The sequence below is a fragment of the Centropristis striata genome, chromosome 13, assembly GCF_030273125.1.
Source record: "Centropristis striata isolate RG_2023a ecotype Rhode Island chromosome 13, C.striata_1.0, whole genome shotgun sequence".
NCBI lineage: Eukaryota > Metazoa > Chordata > Actinopteri > Perciformes > Serranidae > Centropristis > Centropristis striata.
The window spans coordinates 15,650,781-15,671,309 of NC_081529.1; the positions used below are offsets into that span (position 1 = coordinate 15,650,781).

At 38.1% G+C, this 20,529-nt stretch overlaps 3 protein-coding genes across 4 annotated transcripts; 2 read left to right on the forward strand and 1 right to left on the reverse strand.

Annotated features, from left to right (window-relative positions):
• Positions 1–2,775: 2,775 nt before the first annotated feature.
• Positions 2,776–7,441, reverse strand: cd2bp2 (CD2 (cytoplasmic tail) binding protein 2). 2 transcript variants are annotated; one of them, XM_059347224.1, is made up of 7 exons: positions 7,079–7,441; positions 6,673–6,751; positions 5,371–5,503; positions 5,095–5,252; positions 4,438–5,020; positions 4,270–4,355; positions 2,776–3,065 (listed from the first exon to the last, which is right to left on the reverse strand). In XM_059347224.1, the coding sequence occupies exons 2-7, from the start codon at positions 6,745–6,747 to the stop codon at positions 2,955–2,957; spliced, it is 1,146 nt and encodes a 381-aa protein (XP_059203207.1). In that variant the 5' UTR covers positions 6,748–6,751; positions 7,079–7,441; the 3' UTR covers positions 2,776–2,954. The 2 variants fall into 2 exon arrangements, with proteins under 2 accessions (XP_059203207.1, XP_059203206.1); XM_059347223.1 differs by having other exon boundaries at positions 6,673–7,441.
• A 1,933-nt stretch (positions 7,442–9,374) lies between these two features.
• On the forward strand, positions 9,375–10,638 carry pheta2 (PH domain containing endocytic trafficking adaptor 2). Its single transcript, XM_059347226.1, has 3 exons — positions 9,375–9,455; positions 9,565–9,868; positions 10,238–10,638. The coding sequence occupies exons 1-3, from the start codon at positions 9,375–9,377 to the stop codon at positions 10,636–10,638; spliced, it is 786 nt and encodes a 261-aa protein (XP_059203209.1).
• Positions 10,639–14,009: 3,371 nt separating this feature from the next.
• On the forward strand, positions 14,010–19,741 carry mylpfa (myosin light chain, phosphorylatable, fast skeletal muscle a). The gene is made up of 8 exons (XM_059348087.1): positions 14,010–14,111; positions 15,859–15,969; positions 16,721–16,819; positions 18,129–18,204; positions 18,292–18,396; positions 18,983–19,061; positions 19,156–19,204; positions 19,640–19,741. Exons 1-8 carry the CDS (start codon positions 14,010–14,012, stop codon positions 19,739–19,741), a joined length of 723 nt encoding a protein of 240 aa, XP_059204070.1.
• Positions 19,742–20,529: the final 788 nt, after the last annotated feature.

Below are 20,529 nucleotides of genomic sequence, written 5' to 3' on the forward strand. Positions count from 1 at the left end.
CAATCACAGCGCGACTTCTTTTCCGCCCGTAAAGCCTTGTTGAAATCCGACCAATGAGAGAAGACTTTGAGGCGGCGCCGTTGGAGAGCGGCCAATAGGAGAGCGAAGAGAAATGGCTCATAAAAAATGTAGTCCTCTTTTATGTCCTCGGGTGACCGAATATCTCTGAAGACCCGCATCTTATTGAGTGGAGGCGTTGAAATTATATATTTTTTACGGTGACCTCAATTAAGTCACTATTAAATTATCACTAGTGAAAATGTAATTTGTCAGATTGATACATTAAACGACACTTCTATTTTTTGTAACAATTTTTTTCTGCCTTTTTCATTTTTCTATTTATTTACAGTAAGACAATAATGTTGATATTCCATGTTTAGTAATCATATTCTTCTTGGTTGCAATTTAAGGAAGCATTTGGCAAATTAAAATTAAAATGCAATCTCAATAGCATTTTGATTTCCCACTTCATTGCATTCATTGGGGAAAAATCTGACAAATTAAAATTCAGTAGCATAGGGATTGTGTTTCCATGTTCAAAACTAGTATTGGCATTTCCGATCATAATAAAATGAAAAGGGAAAAGCCGTTTGACATTTCATTTTTTAAAGATGTGCTTCATAAATTTCAATTGTGATTTAAATACATCTAAAAATGTAAAATTAAGTTGCAATAGTTTGTATTTTATGGTATAGAATTTTCATTTTTAAACTTTAAGTAAAATATCAATATGGTCAACCATAAAGCGGATTTTGACTTTGAAAATGAAATGTTAATTTTCATTTTTCATTCTTAGTTATTATAATTTAATCTGTCAGATGTCTTCACGATTTATCCTTTAATCAATAATTTAGTCTGAAACCTAATATTAAATTTACTATAATACGGTAGTGTTCAAAATAATAGCAGTCCAATGTGACTAACCAGATTAATCCAGGTTTTAATATATTTTTTATTGCTACATGGCAAATAACTTACCAGTAGGTGCAGTAGATTCTCAGAAAACCAACAAGACCCAGCATTTGTAATATGCACGCTCTCAAGGCTGTGCAATTGGACAATTAGTTGAAAGGGGTGTGTTAAAAAAATAGCAGTGTGGCATTCAATCAGTGAGGTCATCAATTTTGTGAAAAAACTGGTGTGAATCAGGTGGCCTCTATTTAAGGATGAAGCCAGCACTTGTTGAACATGCATTTCTCTTTGAAAGCCTGAAGAAAATGGGTCGTTCAAGACATTGTTCAGAAGAACAGCGTACTTTGATTAAAAAGTTGACTGGAGAGGGGAAAACTCATAAAGAGGTGCAAACAATTATAGGCTGTTCAGCTAAAATGATCTCCAATGCTTTAAAATGGAGAGCAAAACCAGAGACACGTGGCAGAAAACGGAAGACAACCATCAAAATGGATGGAAGAATAACCAGAATGACAAAGGCTCAGCCAATGATCAGCTCCAGGATGATCAAAGACAGTCTGGAGTTACCTGTAAGTGCTGTGACAGTTAGAAAACGTCTGTGTGAAGCTAATCTATCTACAAGAAACCCCCCCTGTTAAAAAAAAAGGCATGTGCAGAAGAGGTTACAATTTGCCAAAGAACACATAAACTGGCCTAAAGAGAAATGGAGGAACATTTTGTGGACTGATGAGAGTAAAATTGTTCTTTTTTTGGTCCAAGGGCTGCAGACAGTTTATGAGACGACCCCCAAACTCTGAATTCAAGCCACAGTACACAGTGAAGACGGTGAAGCATGGTGGTGCAAGCATCATGATATGGGCATGTTTCTCCTACTATGGTGTTGGGCCTATTTATTGCATACCAGGGATCATGGATCAGTTTGCATATGTCAAAATACTTGAAGAGGTCATGTTGCATTATGCTGAAGAGGACATGCCCTTGAAATGGGTGTTTCAACAAGACAATGACCTCAAACACACTAGTAAACCAGAAAAATCTTGGTTCCAAACCAACAACATTGATGTTATGGAGTGGCCAGCCCAATCCCCGGACCTTAATCCAGTTGAGAACTTGTAGGGTGACATCAAAAATGCTGTTTCTGAAGCAAAACCAAGAAATGTAACTTAATTGTGGGATGTTGTCAAAGAATCTTGGAGTGGACTAACAGCTGAAAGGTGCCACAAGTTGGTTGACTCCATGCCACACAGATGTGAAGCAGTTATAAAAAACTGTGGTCATACAACTAAATATTAGTTTAGTGATTCACAGGATTGCTAAATCCTAGAAACAAAAAAGTTTGTACAAAATAGTTTTGAGTTTGTAAAGTCAACGGCAGACACTGCTATTTTTTTAAACACACCCCTTTCAACTAATTGCCCAATTGCACAGCCTTAAGAGCGTGCATATCACAAATGCTGGGTCTTGTTGGTTTTCTGAGAATCTACTGCACCTACTGGTAAATTGTTTGCCATGTAGCAATAAAAAATATACTAAAACTTGGATTAATCTGGTTAGTCACATTGGACTGCTATTATTTTGAACACTACTGTATATGCAAAAAAGAAGCAGCAAAGTCACATATTTGACAACCTGGAACCCTGAATTTATTTTTTTTTAAACTTAGAAAGCCAATTTTCTTAACATCACTCTAGACACACTAAACATTTCCAGATTGATCTTTTCCATACTCCATGTGATTACCTGAAGCTGTGTGCCATAAACATCTCCACGTTCTATTACTCTGAAAGCACTAACTTCTTCCCTACTCTGAGTATCAGAATAAAATTGGTTCTTAATGAGCCTTAAAATTAACCCACAATGTGATTTGGTTCAAAAAAATAAAAATTAAAAAAGGCTTTTAGCAACACCACAAACATGACTGATTTATTTAAAAACAATGTACAGAAAACAAAGTCCCTGTTAAAATGACAGACCAGAGCCCAAGTTGAAAAGATTAAAGAAAGTTTAAGGGCAAAGCGTGACTGTTGATTCGTGGACTAAAATCATGTGTACAGCTCAAAGTCCAGTCTATTGGAGTTGTAGAACTGAGCGCCCTCCTGGTCGACCCTCTTGCAGTAAACACCAGTGCTGAAATAGCCTTCATCCACCCAATCCTGGAAAACAGACAATAAGAAGATTAAAGCCAACCTGGCCAGATTGAGGTTAAAATTAGAACCAGCCAGCAGCCCAATAATCTAATAAACATAATGGGATTTGCTAGTAAGTTTTTAGTTAAATTAGTCTGCAAAGATAAATAAATAAATAAAGTTGCTATTAAATGCATGAGTATATATACAATGTGCATTTAGTTAATTATACTTAAAACAGGAATCGATTCTAATATAAGGATAAAAACGTAACGGTTCCCTAATTCCATTCATGAAAATAATGACAAATAACCAAAAATATCTTTCTAAGAATATACTTCTTTATGGATTTGAGTTCTGAGCCCTTGCCAGAACTGTAACCCACAATTTTCTATTTATTGTGTTTTACAGTTACTAGTCTTCTTTCTTTAACATTCATGTTTAACCCTCTCAACCCCAAAGGTTTGAAAGGCACGTTTTGTTTTTTAAATTGCCAACTAAAAACAGGTGTTTCTGCAAAGTGTGAACCGTAACGTCATTATCTGTATCCAGTAATATGTATACGTTTAACCAACATTATCTGTCTCCGTCTCTGTATCTGGATCCAATACCAGAAGTGGCTGTGCTTTATACCATTGGTCAAGTTCAATCAAGCAAGTACTGTATTTTCTAACCACATATTCATTAGCAGTGTGTTGCCTTCAAAGCATCAAATTGATTTAATGTTGGCAGATAATTAAAAAAATATATACTTCCACATCCTCATATAATTTCAAGAAACATCATGGCCGAAGCAAAGGCAATCCCCCCGAATAATGATGGACCAACTTTTGAAAGAAAACAATCTGTTTGTCACATTATTTGTGCTTTCTTGAAAGAAGTATTCAGATTCGGGTACATCCCTACTTTTTACATCCATTTATGTCTTTATGTAGGGGTGGAGACAAGGCACGTGCATTTACATCCAGTTCTACAATGACTGAGATTCATAAAACAAAATCAGGTGTGTTTATGTTTATAAATGTGACATTTATGTGACACATATTTCTGTCTTTGTGAAACATAAGACTTCTGAATTTACAGGCATCTGGCTGCAGAAGTTCTGAAAACAAAGACATGGAAGGGTTGCATTGTCTAATTTGTGCTATATTTTCCCATGTATATCCATTATATCAAAAGAAAACATTGCCACTAGTGAACTGTATCACCCACAAACTCTTTTTGATTTTACCTGCATCTGCTGACTGGTGAAGGGGCCAAACACTTCTGAATCATCTGTATTTTCCCATTTGTACTCCCACATCACTTCATCACTCACTGAGAAGACAAAACTGGATTAAGCAAAACAAGAGATTTTTGGACTATTGAAGGTAAATGTATACAAGTAACACTGAGGAACCTCTTCTGCCTTCTTCATCTTTATCATCTGTTTTGCGGGTTTGCTTCTCATCAAATTTATCTCCGAACATGTCCAGTTCATCTTCTTCTTCATCACCACTGGCTCCCTCCCTCACAGCTGGTCGCTTGCTGCTCATGCTCTTCATCAAATAGGCCAGTTTTTCATATGTTTGCTGATAAATCTCAAACATCCCAGATCCAACCAATCTGTCAGCTAAAGCTGTGAGCCTGTCGAGTTTTTCTGCATCCCTTTTGGTTTCCTCTGTTGGTTCAGTCTCTTGTCTCAGCTTCCCTTTTTTCTGTCCTCCAAGGCCTCCCAGCCGTCGGAGCGCCTTGGCCACCGTCTCCCCAGGTAGCAGCAGTTCGACCACAGCTTCAGTGAGCTGGTGTTGTGTGTAGGATGCCAGCGGGTCTTCTGCAGGCTCTGCCTCCTCCTCCTCTTCTTCTTCGTCATTTTCTTTGTCTGCCTGTTTCTCTTCTCTCTGTTTCTCTTCCTCAGCCTCATCCTCATCACCGACTCTGCGTTTCCGTTTGGCTGCAAGACCTTTCTTCTTTTGTTTGAAAGGCTGTTCTTTAACTCTCACCTGAAAGAAGTAACTTACATTATTGCACATTGCTTGAAAAGTTTTCAGACATGAAGTTTCTGAATCACAATTACCCAGTCGATGTTGTCCAGCCAGTTGTCTCTAATCTGTTCTTCCTTTTTGATGAAATAGTTTCCCTCCGAGTCGAAATGCCCTTCCTGCATCTCCTCATCCAGATTGAAAGGTGTAATAGAAACTCCCTCATCATAGTCGATTGTTGCTCCCTCTTGGCCTGTAAACAAAGCAAGCATGGTCTCAGCAGGTGACATAATTACTGTAACTCCATGTCATTTCAAAGTAAGCAAGGCCACCTCTCTGCCATCTATCACATAATAATAAACAAGACTTACCCTCCACATCATCACTGGCCAGAATGTCATATTTGCTGCTGCTTTTTGAGTCCTCTCCTTCATCCTCTTCATCACTGTCAAGGGAATGTTTGCCCTTAAACCTGGAGCCTGGTCCACTCACAGCCTCACAACTCTGGTTCAATAGAAGAAAGAAAAGATAAATATTATCAACATTAAAAGTAATACAGATTTGACAGGTAGAAAGTGTATTTCTGCCCTATAAAGTCTTATGGGATAGGTGCACTGAAAACCCCCATTATGGACAAGTCAGAAAGGTTCCTGCGCCTGCCAATGTAATAACTTTAGAGGTTACAGAATCAAGCTTGTAACTGGTAAGGGTCGCAAGTTCGGATCCCAGGACTGACCGGTCACAATCCTTGAGCAAGGCACCTAGCCCCCCCACTGCATTACTGTTCGGGTGCAGTAATGTGCTGCCCACTGCTCCTAGCATGGTGTGTGTTCACTGGTGTGTAAATGATGGATTAAACGAAGAGGTTGACTTTCCCTGTTGTGGGATTAATAAGGGAGTATCTTAATCTTAAAGTATGCAAATAGAAACATTTAATAACAGACAAACAATGACATGATGCCTTTCTTAAAACATGTTTTTAAAGCACATCATATGAAGTAATTATTACAATAGGTATATTTTCTTCACTTGTGACCATTTAGTTGACAAATTCTGTTGTTGCAATGGTGGAATATTACCAAGTACATCTACTCAAGTGTTTCACGAATGGTAATGTAATGTCACTCCAAATAAGGATGAAGTGTTTCTTTATACGTTCAGGTCTTATGTGAAAATCTATTAAGGTATGGAATACAGGACTTTTGATCCTATTTAGGTAATTTCAGTATTTCTGCTTGACTAGCTTTGTTTTATATCAAGAATAGTCATTATTTGTTGAGGTGTCTTAATTTAAGATGAAATGTAATTAACTCTCAGGAGAGAAATTTAGCATTTAAACAAGACATAACACAGACTCAAACATCTACAACAATAAAATGCAACCTACACATTGCGCAATAGTAATATTTATTGGGGGGAAAAGCATTACATATAATAGTAATCACAATGACTACTATTGCTTTTTATATTTTGCTGAGAACACTTCCTCGTGTAACGTTTGGATGCAGGGCTTTTGCTTGTAGTAGGGTATTTTCGGCGGTATTTGTAGTTTTAAATGGATCTGAGTAGTTCCACCACGAATGACTGCATGGCGAGCTACACTCTAAATTGACCAACTAGTGATTTTATTTCATCTTTCGTTTATAAACAATGCTGTAAACGGACACTGCTACCTTTTTGTTTGGGATGTCGTCATCAGCCTCTAACCCTCCGTCGCCGTCTTCAAATGTTACTTTCCTCTTCGACATGGTGCTACAGAAGGCAAAACAGTGACGCTTTTATTCCTCAAAGACTACTACAACGGCAGTGAGTGGCGTTGTCACACTTTCATAGAGTAGATTCTTGTAACAGTGTGAATATGCGCGGTTACAACACAACTCATGTTAGCATTGTTGCTAAAAATGTTAGCAGACACGCAGCGCATGCAGAAGACGTAAAGCCGTTATTATAGAGCAAACTCTCGCTACAGGTACTGTTGCACTTAGTGAACTACTATAATGTAACCTGTATATTATATTAGTGTGAAAACAAGCAAATGAGGCGAATAAACCGATATTTAGCTGGAAAGTGTGTCAAAACCTGAAAATAATTCAAACGTCGTTCGTTTCGTTTCTTCTTCGCTGCTTGAATTCTTCTTCTACCCTCTCTTAATTTCTGTGCTAGTTGGTAAATAACGATACGGCACATTACCGCCACCACCTGGTGACGAGTGTAAGTGTAAGTCATTTTATTTACTAAATTACTGTAGCCCACTTAAGTACAATTTAAAGGTACTTGTAATTTAATTAGAGTATTATATAGTATGAGTATTTTCGATTTTTATGCTACTGCATACTTCGACTTCACTACATATTGTATTTTTTACTACCCACTTCAATTGCATAACTTTAGTTACTTGCAGATTCAAATACTTAACAAAAAATATGCAATAACAAAAATAAACATTAAAGTTATACACATTAATTTGTTAATGCTTCACTCATTTTAATCCAGTAAAAAAGTTAAATTGCAGAAATATTCAACTACAATAGGCAGGAAAAAAAACACACATTTGCACTGCATTTCAAAACGGCATGGTATTCACATTTAAGACATGTAAAGAGGAGACTCATGGGTACCCACTGACCCTATTTTAATTCGGATATTTGAGCTCAGAGGTCAAGAGACCCCTTTAAAAATGACCATGTCAGATTATTTCAAGATATCACAATGAGGTACAAATGGATTCCTTAGATCTTTCAATTTAATTTCATACCAGCATCTTCTCTGTAGCTTTAAAACTGAGCCCACTGCAGTAATGACAGGATTCACCTCATTTGCATGCATATATAAATTGAAATTCTTGGCATTCAGGTTTAACCTTTAACCTTTAAGTTGATTATGAAAATTGTTTCAGACTGTGAAGACGTGTTGCAAAGTATAAAAGGCCTTGTAAATCTCTTCACCTTTAAATTTTGAATTCCTTGAGGCCCTTAAGGATAAAAAGGATTAGTGCGTGTCAAAAATAGATGCAAGCAAAGAAATGTGGCTGCACATTTTCAAGAGGTCATGTAATGTGTTAACAAAAGTTATTCTTATTTAGAGATTAATAAAGAGGGACAGATTCGAGCATGACTTTGCTCTTAAAAGGAAAACTTGGCACATCTAATTCAGCCATAAACAAATTTTCTTTATATCTTAAAAGAAGCTGATGAAACTCCCTGAAGAATCAATCATCCACCGAGGCTACATTTGCTCTATACACCACCAAAGATTAAAATAAAATTAATCAGAAATTTAAAAAAATGGAGAAGTGAGAGAGCTGAGGCAAATACACCAGGTCTCCACTTCAACATCCAGCATCTCACTTCCAGGTAGCAACTCTCGTCAGCGGCTGCTTGGTTCGGCTGATCCACCAGCTCAGAAGCCGAGAAAGGAGAGAGAGAATATAATATGTCGGGATTTTGTTACCAGGAAGTGGGTCGAGTTATTTATATTTCAACACTCGTCCTCTTGTACCCGAGGGAGAACCGGTGGTAGTAACCTGAAACTATACATTCAAACATTGTCTGGTTCTGGATGCATCGCACTGATGGAGAATAATTGGCTTCATGTTTAGAACCTCAGAGGAACCAAGAAGAGAAGAGATCTGTAAATGTAAATAATGTAAAGACTGTGTGGATGGTTGAAGTGACCCTGTGAGGGATTTAGCATTGGCAGAGGTAAGTCTGAGTCACTGTTTGCTATTCTGTTGCTGCTGTCTGAGTCACTATAAGAGTTATGGAAGGAGCATATGTGTTTTCACTGATATGAGCTCGACTTTATTAGTTATTGTCAATATTACTGATTGCAATTTATATTCTACTAATTAAGTGTATTTGGAGTTAAGTTTAGTTTATTTACACAATTTAAAAAAATGAAAAAGAATGCAGTTTATAATAAGAAAAGCAATGTGAAGGGGAATTGCCTCAAAGTGGCATTCTCCAGGTGGCAAATTACAAGAAATAGTAACAGCAATATAAAATGCAAAATTTGAATGTTTCTACCAATAATTTTAGATTCAGTAAACGGAAACAGATTAGCATAGTTAAACCTGATTTCCCCAAAAGTTGGGATGCTGTCTAAAGGCAATACTTATAATGTTCAAACTGATAAACTTGTATATATAACTTATAATTTATATAACTTATAATATTTTTTTTATTGTAAGTAAAGTATACAGTCATTCTGATTTCATGCCTTAAACATGTTCCATGCTTCTTTTAACAGTGTTTAGCAACTGAGAACATTAACTGTTGATGTTTCGAAAGTGAAATTATTTTCCCCCTTCTTGCCAATGTTTTAATATATTTTACATTCTGAACACAAAAGCACTTTTTCTTGTTTAGCTGTTGTGATGAAGCTCCATGAGAAGATTTTGACCCATTACCTATCATGCACCTCTCCGGTTGATAAGGAGGGATATCTTTACAAAAAGGTTTGTATAAAAATAAGACCCAGAAAAGATGAAATAACTAAATCGTGAGTATTGTTTTCTACACAACAAATGCAATGATGCTGCTTTCCTTTGACATCTTTCTTCATAGAAAGAGAGAAATGCCACCTACCAGCGGCGGTGGTTTGTCCTGAAGGCCAACCTGCTTTTCTACCAGGAGCGCCCGGCTGACCGACACCTGCTGGGCGTCATTGTGCTGGAGGGGTGTGCAGTCCGGCGCTCGGAGTCAGAAGGACAGTTTTCCTTCTCCCTTGTGTTTGAAGGGCCCGGACTCAAAACCTACAGATTTGCAGCAGGGGATGTTCAGACTCAAGAGAGCTGGGTGAAAGCTTTGCTCTCAGCCAGCCACTGTTACCTCTCCCTGCTGGTGAGAGACTTGGGGAGACAGTATGAAGGTGTGTTGTGTGGCTCTATTCTGTTTACTGCTGACAATACATATTTCTATAGAAGTTAATGGGAGTTATTCTGTGCCAAATCTATAATTTTAGAGCAAGTGAGTTTACAAATATCTGCTTGGCTCCAAGCAGCTGCAAGGTGACAGACAGACTACAGAAATGTACTGTTCTGATTCAAGATTGTAGTCCAGCACATAACCCCCTGTAAAAATGTATGTTGCCATTTTAAAACTTTGTTTTTTTTACTTTAACTCTGCAAGAAAATGAGAGAAATATTTCCCAAATGGCAACTATTCCTTCAGGAAAAGTGTGATACACATACTTATTATGAGGCCTGTCTTTGTTAATTTCCCTGTTTTCCTTTTTCAGAAGCTAAACAGCAACAAGGCTCTGGTGAATCCCGTCACAGCTCCTCTGGCCTCAAACAGTCGACCGCCAGTTTCTTCCCCTTTCAGGGGCCGACAGCAGTGGTCAGAGAGGGGAGAAGCTTCAGTGCTGGCACTGTTTTACAAGCACCATCAATACCCAACAAAGTGGTGGCTAAAAAGTCCCCCAAATTGTGGCACAGGAGGAATGCTCACGTCACACCGCTTAATGGACCGGCACCTTTGTACGGCGAATGGCCTTTGGTGGGTTTTGATCCTCTCGAGGACTTCAGCAAACTTCATGATTATTACGGCCAGGAGGTGAAGAAAGCGAGGGAGGAGTGGCTGAGGAGCCGACAAGCAGAAGAGGAACCCAGTGATGGAGATCTCATCGACCTGGGGTGAAAATAAACTGACGGTTAGAGACATTTTAAGAGGAAGTGAGAGGGAGTGTGTAGGAAGTGGGAAGTGTTGTAGGTATGGCCTTAAAGTGTGCACAGGATTCAACAAAAAACAAGCAAAGAATCAGCACAACAAGCATCCGAAGTTCAGGTACTGCTGGTGTCTCCACATCTACACCTTTTGGACAATAGGGCAGTGTCCTGATACAGCTTTTTTTTTTACAGGATTTACAGGATTGTTTTTCCACAAAATTCACAATCTTTCTGTTCTATTCAAAGTGTGACATATCATAAAAAACTAAGCAAACATTGATATAAACAAAAATGGTGGTGCATTGTACATCCTGCCTTTTTACCAGGTAAAGGTTTCGTCAAATGTATGTTTTATGTCATGATAGCAAAAAAATGTATACATGAGATGTCTTAGAACAGTTAAGTACTGAAGTATATATAATAATAATATAAACATCACTTCTGACTGGGTAACAACTCTGAAACACCCACCAAATGGGTGGAGTGCCTACTGTCGGTGCCCCTTCCGTCCTGGAGGCACCATCCATGAAAAACACCTATCCCTTGTTTCTTCTCATTTACTCCCTGCTAATTGGGATCTGCACACCTGCTGCTAAATGCATAATACTTCCCTGAGCAGCTATTCATGCACTGCAATGAAAAGGTTTTTAAAAAAAGATGTTACGAAGCAGTATTAAGCAAAGAGTATTATATATTATTATATATTGTTTTCTTATGATAAACATGGCTTTCATATTCTAGTTACATACATGTTTAATACAATGTGTTCCTGAAAGAAGAACAAGGAACATTTGTATAAAATTGCTAGAACATTCCACTGTATGTAATTGAAGTCTAAAAAAATGGGATTTGGAACATTCAGCTCAATCTAAGCATGATTTTTGCTAGAATCCTTGAGGCAAGCACAAAAAAAAGAATGTGTGTGAAACTACCATAAAGTTGGCCTTTTCACAGCAGACATTTTGATTTATTAATAGCGCAGGTGTTCTCATGTCCCTGCTAATTGGAACCTGCACACCTGCTGCTAGTTGCATTGAAGATATGCCTGCAGTTCCCTAAGCAGTGTGTACTCCCATGTAGTGTACTTATTTGTTTTACCCATAACATAGAAAGGCTGTTTGGTGCAGTATTAAGCTAAATGTATTATTTATTTTTCATTGCATGTAACATTAAATTGGTCTGCTGACTTAAATGTCTCATAATCAATGTGTTCACATACGCAGCCATTAATCTGTGACAGCTGATTTGGTTGTGGTCAAACTATTGAATGGGTGTTTATGAGTGTGAAATCAAAGGGGGAGGCATGGGAACAGTATAAACAGTATCTTCAGTATAAAGCACAAACTCTTAGCAGGGGGGGGGAGAAGAGTTGGACCCATGACTTTCATGTTTGAGTACAGTAATAGAAATAACCATGAGACAATTTTTTTGTCTATTTTATAGTAAAAAATAAACTATTCTAAAGTATTATTCTTAGCTGATAGTGCAGTTTCATTTATAAAGTAAATGAGCGAGTGAGTCAGTGTAGGAAGGTAAACAGCAGAGGGCACTGCAGGTACAGTCTGTTGGAGTGAATGAACTGATTAGTGTGTAAGCGGTGTGATTTAGTCAGAAATAGCACAATGTATGCAATTAAGTATGCAAGAGACAAAAATAATACAACTGGATCTAAAACTGTCATGTTAAATACTTTGGGAAACTGAGTGCCTTTAATTGAATTATCCACTCATTTACTGGGATCATTAGAAAATGTCTGACTGTAATTTCCATTGAATCCACTGGATTAATAAAACAAAGACACTGATTATGAGACAAACAATGTGAATGTTTGATACGCTTATTAATAAACTGTTCATTCAGCCCTCTTGGAATTCACATTAGTAGCAGACTGGAAAAAAGCAAAAGCTGACACCTGTCCTTTCCTTAAACTCAAAATTTACTGTACGGTGATTCATGGAGCACAATCCTATATGGAGTCAAATAACAAAACAGGGCAACCTGAGGCTGGTTGGTATTCAAACACACCAGAGTAAAACATACAGCTCTGACGTCTGACATGTCAGATGTCAGGCATGTCTTCCTCCATGGGACAAGCTGGGAGCTTCTCCACATACCTGACCCTTCAGACAGACATACCAATCACCTAAAAAGTGATAGATGGCTGCGGAGGAGCGTGGCTACATGTGTCACGTTACACCGCCGACCCCGTGAAACGTCCTCACAATTGTATGGAAACATTTCCTCACAATAACAGGGTGTAAACACTTAGTGACGGGTCACCACTTAGTGTTTTTTACAACCGTTGTAAAGTCAGTAAACTGCTGCAGATGACACGTCTGTGAAAAGTTTCAGATATCACAACTTATTCTTAATGATTACTGTGACTCATAACATGGAGTTGGCCAAATCTTTTTTCAATAGATGCAATATTTAGGAGATGTTCATTATCACAATACAAGTACGATCATGACAGTTTTTACTTTGGGAAGCTCCATTGTAGAAAAAGCGTAAATAGTATATCTAAAAAGACATATAAAATAATAATACAATATATTTTCAGAAAAATAAATAAGAAATTACTGTTTTCTTAATGTAAGAGAGCAACTGAGGAAGTTTTATTATGAAGTTCAAACACAGTCAAAACATTTGCTGTCACATATTTCCTTCCTGCAACAAGTGGTGACAATCAATTGCAACTAGGGTCAAAGGTCAAAGGAGGTCTGACAGCTACAGCGTCGGGCTCTGGATGTTCTGAACGCCCAGGCTAAATAAATGTCCGTCTAATCTGAATTACCGAGTGGAAACCAGCAAAGACCAGTGACATGACTCATGATAGAGAGATCAGTGGAAACACAAACAATCCAGACCAGAGAGCTCAAAGAGGGGCAAAAATAAAGTCCTCCAATAGAGAAGATTAACAAAGCTGTTAATGAAATGAAAAGGCATTGTGTCTGAGGTAAATTTGGATGTAAAACCTTTAGAAAGCACATTTCTGCCATGGGAATCTTAATTTAGATTATGACTAAGTATCTCAATATAATGGCTGACATTTGCAAAATAATGACAATTACTCATTATTTGAAAAATACTGAGTCATTTTGAGATATGAAGTCAATATTTGGATTATTTCAAGAAAGTTTCTCACTATAATCACTTACAATGCTTGTGTTTATTTTATCATAAGGCTACGCTTTCATCTTGTTTTTATGGTGGAAATGGGCTTCCATGAAAAACTGACAAAACTATGAAGGAAAGCATTTTGTTCTTAGCGCAATGGCAGACCGTCAAGTTTATTTAGCTATTTTGGTCGCCCTCAGCTGTCCCTTTCATGGACTTCTGGGAATGTCTGCTGCCATCACCCTGCCAAGTAATCCCTGTATATTTAAGGGGGAGGAATGGCGGGTAGACGGTGGGTACAGAGGGGGGGTCGCGGAGGGCAAACAGGTGGGAAAGTGTTCATGACTGAGACCAATCACCAAACACACACCTTTGTCCTGATGAGAAAGCAGGACAGGACTGAAACAGGGTTAATGGGGCTTTCACTTGACTGGCATGATGTTGTTTGTTAACACTGGTGACAAAACAAGACTGTCCCCAAGATATAAAAACTAGACAGGAAACAGAAACAAGACGTCCACATTTATAAACCACCGCTGAGCCCACAGCAGTAATCTGTGGGGTGCTTAGACTTTCAGAGAAAAATATTGTGCGTCATACTCAAGTACATTTATCCAACAGTCAAAGTTACAAGTTCTTTTAAAATTTATTTTTTTATTTAAATTTAAAAAAATATATGAACAAACTTTAAAAAAATATATAAATAAATAGCATAAAACACAAAACAATGTAAAAGGCTAAAATTAAGACTATTTTAAATTACAAATTAAATGTAAAAAAAAAAATATCCAAATTATCTAATTACACAATAATTTTATTTATTAATGTATTTTCTTTTCTTTTATTGCCTCTTGCCTCCTGGATTTTAATTCCTTTTATTTATTTATTCTTACTTTCTTGTGCTTTATATTCAAAGATAATAATGAAAATGACAGCAGTGCCAAACACAATGCTGATTTTAGGTATCCTTAGCTGATTAAGTTATCTTTAATTTTTCTATCACTAATATAATCTAATAATAAAATCTTGAAAGAGGAGATAGTCACAACTTAAGTTATATATATTTCTTTATTCATAATTTATATTAATTAAATTAATTATTCTGTCAATACCCCCTATGTATGATACTAGAGTAGAATGAGAGTAAAAAAAAGAAAGAAAAATGTATAAATAAACATGTCAACAATTGAAAAAGATAAACAGAAGCCCAGTAGCAGAAAATATCAGAAAGCAGAAAATATCAGAAAATAGTCTTAGAGTATGATATACACACTGATACATAAATACAATTCAAGATTTATAATTCATTATAATTAATTCTATTTCGACCCAGTTATTTTAAATATTCTACAATCTACAATGTCATTTAGCAGACACTTTTATCCAATGCGATGTAAAAAATATATTGCAGTGTGCTGCTTTTTAAAGGCAAACAATAAATATTGGTTCCTCCATATTGTTTGTTGTGTCAAGAGATATTTTAATGAGATGATATTTTGGAATGAGCCAGATGCTCTTCTGTGATAGTACATACTTGGTCTTATTACGGAGATCATCTCATCATAATGTCTATTAGACATCATATACATATGGACAATCTGATTTTAGCATCATTGCAACTTTAAATAGCCGAGCTGTGCACATACAGGGTAAGAGCTGCATCAGTTGCTGAGGTTAAACATTGCTTGTATCTCGGTCCGTAATATAGCATTGGACATCACAAACCAAAAATAAAGTCAGCGAGTGCTGCTGAGCGTCTCTGCCGGCAGATGGAGGTGGACAGAAGGAGGGTGGAGAGACACTGTCCAGCGGTCCAATATGCATCTATGTCCCGAATGTCCTTATTAGTCCACGTGGGACTGCAAACCTGCAACATGGTCCCCTAGCTATCAGGTTTACTTAATTCCAAGACTCCTGGGTCTATTTCTGATCTCCTGTAAGGTGATACGCTGTCCCGCCATTCTGTCTCCTTCACTTTGGCCATCAGTTCATCCTTGGCCATCCTCTCTCTCTTCTCCCCTCTCACCCTCTCTCTCTTTTTTATTCCCATCCAAACTTGAGGCTGTGGCTAAAGTTAGATTGGCCTGCGGAGGGGTATAAAAGCCCCCGGGGATGTACGTATAACGCGGCTTCACACGATCTTCTCCTTCTTGATCAGCCAAACCTCTCAAACCGTCTCAAGATGGTGAGTACCAGTTTTGCCACATCAACTGGTGGAAATATCTACAGGGGAATAAAACCAACCTTATGGATTAAATCTACTTTTTGATGCTTTTTTGAAAAACCTTTAAGTAATGCTAACAAAAAAGATGGGAGCACTTGTCATCACTTGCAGTAGATCAAGTCATTTTGGACATTTTTTTGGTGGATTTTTGGATAGTCGGTGATGCAGTTTTAAGGATGCTTGTGTTGCTAAATTCTAGTTGTACACAATCCACTTGAGATTGCATGCCAGTCTCAAACATCTGCAGGTTAAAATTATGGAAAAGTATATTTTTTTAAAACACACTTGCTAACAAACCAAATGCATCTCATATTGCTAGTCATATCTCTCTTAACATGAGAATCGAACCTGAAGCTAGAGCAGTGCTTACCAACCCAGGTGTCAAAACCTCTTTAACATAAATCTGAGGCGTCATGGCACGTTTGACAGGACAGGAAAGATCAAAAATATTGTTCTGATACACAAAATGACTACCTTTTTCTGTTTGTAGTTTTACCCTATTGGGCTTCTGCCAAATTTACAAATTAAGAAATAAATATTTAAAGGGGAAAAAATCACTGTTTTTGGTGGATATATGTAGGTAAACATTGTGTAAAATTCATAGGTTACAAGCCAAAAAAGTTGGGAACCTCTGCCAGTAGCATCACTTTGAGTTTTAACCAAAATATTGACGCATCTAATGAAAGATTTCACTTGTGTTTGTGTCCTCCAGTCACCAAAGAAAGCCAAGAGGAGGGCAGCAGCAGGAGACGGTGGCTCCTCCAATGTGTTCTCCATGTTTGAGCAGAGCCAGATTCAGGAGTACAAAGAGGTGAGGTTTTTACAGCAAAACAGCGACGCTCTACCCCTACTGAAGCTTTTTATGAGCATCATTCATGGCAGCTTCGTTGTGTTACTTCTGGTTAATCAATAGATGGATGTAAAAAGCCTTGAATTCTGAATTAAAGCTGTTGTAGTTTCAGTTAAATTTCTTGGAGCCAGTGACCGAAATTAGATTTTGGTTAAAGCGGCTCTTGGATCCATTTTCAAAGCAGTTGCTATTTTGCGTGCGCCCCCTCTTCTCCCCTGACAATTTAATCATCATGAGAATGTCATTAGGAGGAGCTCTGAAATTTCTGTCACCATCTGAAGCCCTCCACATGTTTTTCACCTTTGACCTCGCCCCCAGTTGTCACTCAGACATCTCCTTAAGGCTCGTGCTGAAGTCTGCGAGGCCATGCAGAACAAATGGACCTTGATAGGCGTATTTTAGTGCAAAACAGATATTGTGAGGAGGAATAGGAAAGGAGAACACATTTCATGTTTTCAAAACTTGCAAATGTATTCAATCTCATATCTCTCTTTGGTTTGATGAGCAGAGAAGGATAGGGAGGAAAAAGTCAGGGGTGTAAGTAGGAGTTGAAGGAGGTCAGAGAGATGTGATTTTATAAGGATGTGCGGCCAAGAGATTGGATAATGATGGTGTCAGTGTTTTCAATGTGTTGTCAAGGGATATGTACTGTGAATAGAGGAAACATGCCTCTTGCGATAAGTGATACAGGTTTCTTGAGTGCCACTTTGGGAATGTATGACATGATGATTAGGGTGATCTTAGCATGTTGCACGGATGGAAAGATAGCAGCCAGGGGGAGATTTTTTTTTTTAATCTGCCAGTGTGTGAGTGAGTGTGTGTGTGTGTGTGTGTGTGTGTGTGTGACAGAGAGAGAGAGAGAAATAGGAAGAGAGGGTGGGAGGTGAGAAGTGAATTCAAGTTCAAGTCCAAGAGGGTATCTTAAGTTTCATAGACGTAAGTTGCACAGGGTGAGCAGATCAGACAGCTGTTCCCTGATGATACTTTCCTAAATTAACATGTAAGAAAAGACTCGGGGTACCTTAAGCATCCCCACCCACCCCTCCTCAAGGCCAAACTGACTTCTCGGGTGCAGCCTATTTCTTGCACAATATCCTCTAACAACATTTGTAAAGCACTGTGTCAAAGACACTTGCCAGCTGTTACTGTAATGGACAAAGTGATGACAGAGGGTGTAAAGAGGTCTCACCCTGTCTGTCCACACAGCCCATCTCCCCATCTGAAGTGCTTCCTTAAAGTAATAAACACAGTCTGCTTCTTTTCGTCTTAGGCTTTCACAATCATTGACCAGAACAGAGACGGTATCATCAGCAAAGATGATCTGAGGGACGTGCTGGCTTCAATGGGTGAGTGGTTATGGGATAAATGTACAGCAGAATAGTGTCTGTCACCATGTGTTTCATGGTACTAATCCAATTTCTTTGGCTGTTTAGGCCAGCTGAACGTGAAGAATGAGGAGCTTGAGGCCATGATCAAGGAGGCCAGCGGCCCCATCAACTTCACCGTCTTCCTCACCATGTTCGGAGAGAAGCTGAAGGGTGGGCGTCTAATTTGCATCAACTGTCACTCTGAAAATGTTGTGTGTTTTACATTATTTACATTAGACTTAAGTTGAGTCACATAGATTTAGACGTCAGTGGTAGTAGATTTATTCAAGTGCTGTACCAAAGTGCAATTTTGTGGTACCTATACTTGAGTATTTCCATTTCATGCTACTTTAGACCTCCACTACATTTCAGGTGGAAAGATTTTACTTTTTACTCCAGTATATCTATTTACATTAATACTTAACATGTGATACATTGTCATGATGCAACAGTGTATAAAGTAAGTAGTTAAAATGCCTAAACCAACTACAAAATGAAATGTCTTCCACAATATTAATACATAAATAATAATGATTCAATAATACAATAATATAGTAATGCTTGATGCTGTTTTGTATGATAAGTACTTTTACCATTATTTACTTCTATTTATACATCTATAGTTTTCTTTTTCAATGCAGAACCTTAACTCATTATATAGTATTTTTGTTGTGTGGTATTGCTGAAGTAATGAATGCTTCTTTCAACATTTTCAGTCAGTTCAAAGGTGAACTAACCTCTGTCTTGTCCTCACCAGGTGCTGACCCCGAGGACGTTATCCTTACCGCCTTCAAGGTCCTGGACCCCGAGGGTACTGGAAGCATCAAGAAGGAATTGTGAGCCTTTTCTGAAATTTTAATCTTCACCATAAGTATAAAAATAAGATCAGTTCAGAATTTTAACTCCCCAAATCTGTCTGTTTCATTCCAGCCTTGAGGAGCTCCTGACCACTCAGTGCGACAGGTTCACCAAGGAAGAGGTAAAATCTCGAACCTGTTCGAGGAATTCTGCATGTTGTTTGCATTAATTGAATATACTTTACAAAAAGCAAGGGAATACAGGGAATAAATACAGAAATACTGCCTTTATGTCTATATTGGCCTGAAACAAATTCAGTTTTTAAAACACATGGTGCATTCCTGTTCCAGAATAATTAGCTCCTATTGAGCCTTGATGGAGACTGAAGTATGTTATATACCTGCACTCATCACTTGTTAGATGGCATATTTTTCACTGGACAGACCATTTTGGAGGGAAATCACTAGGAGGGTTATTCTTATCATCTACAGTACACTATTCATAGAGTACCTATAGTAAAGTGTGTTACGTGGTTAAAGAGGGACATATTTGTTTAAAGTTTTGTTTAAAGGAATCCCTGCCATGCTGACTTCCCAACCCTCATTTTCTCCATCAGATTAAGAACATGTGGTCCGCCTTCCCCCCAGATGTTGCCGGCAACGTAGACTACAAGAACATCTGCTACGTCATCACACACGGAGAGGAGAAGGAGGAGTAAAGAGAAAGCTAGAAGACAATAAAGACAGCAATCCCTTTGCTATTCTGCCTTCCTTGCCTTTTCCTTCCTCCTCTTCCTCCTCACTCACCTCTTGTGTAAACCCATGCGCTCAGCCATTGTGTTCCAACCAAAGACTTGTCACACTGACAAATGACAGGGTTGATGCCCATGGGTGTCTATGTTTGCTTATGGGGAATAGGGGTGATTTTCAATAAAATTATCCTGTAACATAATTTCCATCCACAAGCTTTTCTCAAAAACCTTTTTCTCTTTCCTTGCAACCATCTTCTGTCTTCTCACCTCTACATCTCTGTCTGCCCAGTCGCATCCACTTCTGTGTTTGTGTGAATGAAACGTGTCCCTCCGCTTCCCTCAGTATCTGAGACAGTTTTACTACTGGGAGGGGGGCACACAAAATATGATGAGGACTTCATTCCAAATTTTGAAGATGTCCTCTTGGGTGGAAAAGGTGAGAGGAGGGAGAGCATTTGCAGGTTAGAAAGGAAAAAGTTATCTCCTGAAAGTGACGACAACTTTTTCCTTGAAAAGTGGAGAGAAAAAAATTAACGACTGAAAGGAGTGGAGTGAAAGGGACGAAAGAAAACATTCAAGTCTTCGATTTCTTTCCCTCCGCTCCTTCCTGCTACCATTAAATCATCTTTTTTTTCCATAAGCTGGACCTTTCCTAGCCTTTCCTCTGTAATTAATAAAAGGGACAAAATGTGAATAAAATCTCTTTCCTTTTGTACAATAGTGTCTCTGTTCAGTGGCTCTGGTTAAATAGATAT